Source organism: Bidens hawaiensis, unplaced genomic scaffold (assembly GCF_021521415.1).
Source record: "Bidens hawaiensis isolate Kalapana, Puna unplaced genomic scaffold, B.hawaiensis_p1.1 tig00029315_1, whole genome shotgun sequence".
Lineage (NCBI taxonomy): Eukaryota > Viridiplantae > Streptophyta > Magnoliopsida > Asterales > Asteraceae > Bidens > Bidens hawaiensis.
In genome coordinates this window covers 93,325-98,129 of record NW_027494842.1, presented here as the reverse complement: position 1 = coordinate 98,129, position 4,805 = coordinate 93,325, and the positions used below count along the sequence as shown (strand labels likewise).

Sequence of the window (4,805 nt, the reverse complement as noted above, 5' to 3'; positions counted from 1 at the left end):
AAATCATAGTTATTGGATCATGTTAATCAATGGTTGAGATTTAAAATTACCAATAACCGACATAGTTTCCTAGAATTACTCTTTCATCATTATAACCGACATAGTTTCCTAGAATTGTTCTTTCACCATCATTTGTAATGCCAAGTGTCAATAATTTGTTGGTTTTTACCATTCCTAAGAAACTCTTTATTTTTATTTAAACCATTTTCTATATATATATAGGGGATGAATATTTTGAGAACTTGATGAGTTGTAAAAACTTTAAAAACTCAATTTTGGACAACACATTTAATTAAAATGAGTTTGAATATGTGGTTGATATTAAATTTGATTAAAAAATAAATCAGGAGAGAGAATAAGTATTTTTGATAATTACACAAGTTTAAATGTTAGTTACACATGTGTAATAAGTCGATTCGGTGTGTAAAAAATTACTGTAATTTTTTGTACATTACTTACAGTTACGTATTACGCATGTCTAAAAAAATTCAATTTTTTTTTGTTACTTTGAGTTCTTTCGAGTTTTTTAAGCTCAAAGTATATATATATATATATATACACACTCACTAAAATCAAAACAAAACACGTTAAAATATTTAATTTAATAAAATCTGAAAGTTGACTTACTTGATTGAAACATTTTTTAAATTTTAAACATAAATAACACTTTTAAAACACTTTTAAAACCTGATTACTATTCTATAAATTTACCGCTAAAAAATACTCGTTCACTCAGGTATTAGAAACAGTTCAGTTAAAAACATAAAATAACACCTCCTGTTGACTACAACACAAGTACTCTCTATCTGTCTCTACTCAATAACCCCATCTCCAAAACAACTTCATAAAAATAACAACAATAATAATAACCATCCCACCTTCATCTCCGATCACCGTCACCCACTGTCAACCACCACCATCAACCACCCACAAAACCCAATTTCCCAAACTACCCTTCAACCATTTTCAACACCAACCAATAATAATGTCATCCACCACCCACCAATTAGTGACCGTACACTCACCGGACGACGACGACGATTTGACCGTCAAATCACTTAACAAACGCTACCAAGGCTTATTAATGATCCGTACCAAAGCCATCAACGGCAAAGGCGCATGGTACTGGGCCCACTTCGAGCCCAGTTTGCTCCGTCACCCGGATACGGGTCGACCCGAATCCGTCAAGCTCCGTTGCTCCTTATGCTTGTCTCTGTTCTCGGCTTCCAATCCTTCACGAACCGCCACTGAGCATCTCAAACGTGGCACGTGCCCCAATTTCAATTCGGATCCGGGTCAAAACCCGGTTTCGAACCCGGTGGTGAGCAGCCGGAAACGGCGAGGTGGCGCCCGACCCGTTTCGTACCTGACCCGACCAGAAACCGGGCCCGAAACTGCTTACTCGGTTGCACCGATTACCATGATTGAACCGGTGAGATTCTCGGGGGTCGGGTCGGGTACGTACCCGACCCGACCCGAACACGGGTTTTCGTCGGAGGCGACGGTGGTGCATTTTCGACCTCAGTCGCATGTCGTGTTGTCTGGTGGGAAGGAGGATTTAGGGGCGTTAAGGATGTTGGAAGATAGTGTAAAGAAGCTAAAAAGCCCGAAACCGTTGGCAACGGGTCAAGTTTTGTCCCGGGCCCAAATCGATTCGTCGGTCGGGTTGTTGGCGGATTGGGTGTTTGAAAATTGGGGGTCGGTTTCGGTTTCGTGTCTTGATCACCCAAAGTTCAAGAGTTTCTTGAACCGAGTCGGGTTGCCTGTGGTAAACCCGAAGGAGTTTGTGGGCTTGCGGCTTGATTTGAAGTATAACGAGGCGAAAATGGAGTCGGAGGCGCGAATTCGTGACGCGTTGTTTTTTCAAGTTTCGTCGAATGGGTGGAAATCGAGCGTTAATAATACTGATAATAATAGTAATAGTAATAGTAATAGTAGCAGCAGTAGTAGTAATAATAATAATCCGAGTTTGGTGAATGTTAGTGTGAATTTGCCTAATGGGACTAGTGTGTTTAGAAGAGGTGTGTTTACAAGTGGATATGTGTTTTCTAAGCATGCTGAGGATGTTTTATGGGAAACAATATGTGACATATGTGGGAATAATTTAGAACAATGTGTTGGGATTGTGTCTGATAAGTTCAAGACTAAAGCTTTAAGGAATCTTGAAAACAAGCATCATTGGATGATCAATCTATGTTGTCTGTTACAAGGGGTTATTAAACTACTTCAAGATTTCAGCAAAGAGCTACCATTATTTAACAATGTGGTTGATACATGTTATAAAGTTGCAAACTTTGTGAATACCAAGTCATTAGTTAGGCATTCTTTTCTTAAGTTTCAGTTGCAAGAGTACGGTCGGGCGGCATTGGTTCGGGTCCCGGTTTATGGTGGGGTCGGGTTTGATCCCGTGTTTCAGATGGTGGAAGATGTGTTGAGCTCGTCAAGGGCGTTGCAGTTGGTGTTTCTTGATGAGGGTTGTAAGTTGGTGTCGATGGAGAATAATATCGGGAAGGAGATTGAGGAAATGATGATGTCTCGGTTTTGGAATGAGTTAGACGCGGTGCATTCGTTGGTTGGGTTGATAAAAGGAATGGCTCGAGAGATCGAGAAGGAAAAACCGAGAGTTGGGCAGTGTTTGCCGCTTTGGGAGGAGCTTAGAGTGAAGATTAAGGAATGGTGTGTGAAGTATCATGTTAATGAGAATCATGTCGAAAAGGTGTTTGATAAGAGGTTTAAGAGAAACTATCATCCCGCTTGGTCGGCTGCGTTTGTGCTTGATCCGTTTTATATGATCCCGGATACGAGTGGGAAGTACTTGCCTCCTTTCAAATGCTTGACTTCCGAGCAAGAAAAGGATGTTGACAAGCTTATAACGAGGCTTGTGTCGCGTGAGGAAGCTCATATTGTGTTAATGGAGCTTATGAAATGGAGGACCGAAGGGCTTGACCCGATGTATGCACAAGCGGTTCAGTTGAAACAAAGAGACCCTATAACCGGGAAAATGAAAGTAGCTAACCCGCAAAGTAGTAGATTGGTTTGGGAAGCACATTTAACCGAGTTCAAGTGTTTAAGGAAAGTAGCTATGCGGTTGATCTTTCTTCATGCTACTTCATGTGGGTTCAAGTGGAATTCATCTATCTATAGATGGGCTCAATCAAGAGCCGCGATCGATAAGGCACAAAAGTTAATATTCGTTGCAGCCCAATCGAAGCTCGAGGGACGAGATTTTTCAAACGATGAAGAGAAAGATGCGGAGTTTTTCTCGTTCGCGAGCCGAGAGGATGATGTGCTCAATGATGATTTGTTTGATGCATCCTCTTTGTGAATTTCATTTTATTTTTGGTGATTATAATGCATAGTTTATGTAGGATTTTTTTTCTTCTACTTGGGTGCTTGTTTTAAGTGCTCTTTTAGAAGATTTTGGCACCTTTGATGGTTATAGAAAGGGGCCATAATTTAGTTTGATTACTACTTTGGAGCTAAAGTAGAATTTGTTATAAACATGTTTTTCATTAGTGTCTAAAAATAGTAATTACCAATTTGTGCTTATAGTGTTTTTTTAGGTCATGTTGTATGTTTGATAAGATTAGTGATTAAGAATTGGTTTGTAAAGAAAAGAAAAGACAATTATGAGAATATATATATATTTCTTTTGGGGTAGTGTTTTACTTTTACAACATCCAAATGGGGTATAAGAATCATAAACCTTGGAAACTTTTGAAGGACTTATAAGGTACAAGATCATGTGAAACTTTCATTTTAATTGTTTTTTTTAACATATAACTAATTATTATTGTATAAAATCACCCTTTATGGTTCATGCAAGAAACATTGAGCTATATTTCAGGACTAGCAATATGTATAACAAAGTGTTTTAGGTTGTGTCATATTATTTTTATATTTTGTGTAAAAATCATGCAAGAAACATTGAGCCGTAACAAAATTTGTTGACGTCATATTCATTTTACCATGAAAACTTGTTATCTGAAATTTACGAGACTCTGTAAATACTAAGCTAACCAACAGATCAGTCGATCAAGTACCATCACTTAAAAGCAGACATCGTTATTTTATAAACAAAATTTTTATCATATAATCGTGTTAACTCTGAACTTATCTGATTACGTATTTATATAATTGCAGTATTAGCGTGCATTGTAGACACTATAATTTATTGCTTTCAGTTATACGTATTTATATAATTAAATTACTACTAATAAAGTTGATAGAAAATATGCAACCAGATTTTTGTAAATGGCACCTTAACATGTGAATATGTTGTTTTTTTTCATTAGTTCATATTATGTTCACCTACTATCATATGCTTTGAAATGATAAACTAAATGCTACTTATGAGTAGATAATATTTGTAATTAAATATATATATATAAAAAATGATTTCTTTGTCATGGATCTATATTATTTTGAAAATCTAAATCATTTTAACTTTTATCAATAGTTCATATTTTGTTAAAATTTTCTACCTCTTACATATATACATCCATACACAACACACACACATACTATTAAATTAACCATAAACAAAATTGTTTATATATATTTTTTTATTTCTTATATATTTCATTTCAACCTTCCATTGCCTTTTATCTAAAGAATATCTTTATCATTTAACATGCTAATTAAAATTAAAACATATATAAAAAACAATATTAAATGCTGATAACTAAATTACTTTATTAGCAAACATAAATTTATATATCTTGGTAAAGCTTTTCATTTTCCGGTTGTGGTGAACTACTACACTTAACACGGTTGTTAAAATAAAAACCAAATTTAGACCAAAC

General features: G+C 36.0%; 1 protein-coding gene across 1 annotated transcript; it reads left to right on the top strand.

Annotated features, from left to right (window-relative positions):
• The first annotated feature begins 876 nt into the window (after positions 1-876).
• Positions 877-3,539, top strand: LOC143578635 (uncharacterized). The gene is made up of 2 exons (XM_077062146.1): positions 877-1,881; positions 1,948-3,539. The coding sequence occupies exons 1-2, from the start codon at positions 986-988 to the stop codon at positions 3,323-3,325; spliced, it is 2,274 nt and encodes a 757-aa protein (XP_076918261.1). The 5' UTR covers positions 877-985; the 3' UTR covers positions 3,326-3,539.
• The last annotated feature ends 1,266 nt before the right edge of the window (positions 3,540-4,805 follow it).

Excerpts from the sequence above, each read along its gene's own strand:
- LOC143578635 (XM_077062146.1), top strand. The coding sequence starts at position 986 with ATGTCATCCACCACCCACCAATTAGTGACCGTACACTCACCGGACGAC. Across the intron at positions 1,882-1,947 it reads TTTCAAGTTTCGTCGAATGG|TAGTAATAATAATAATCCGA; the intron begins GTGGAAATCGAG and ends TAGCAGCAGTAG.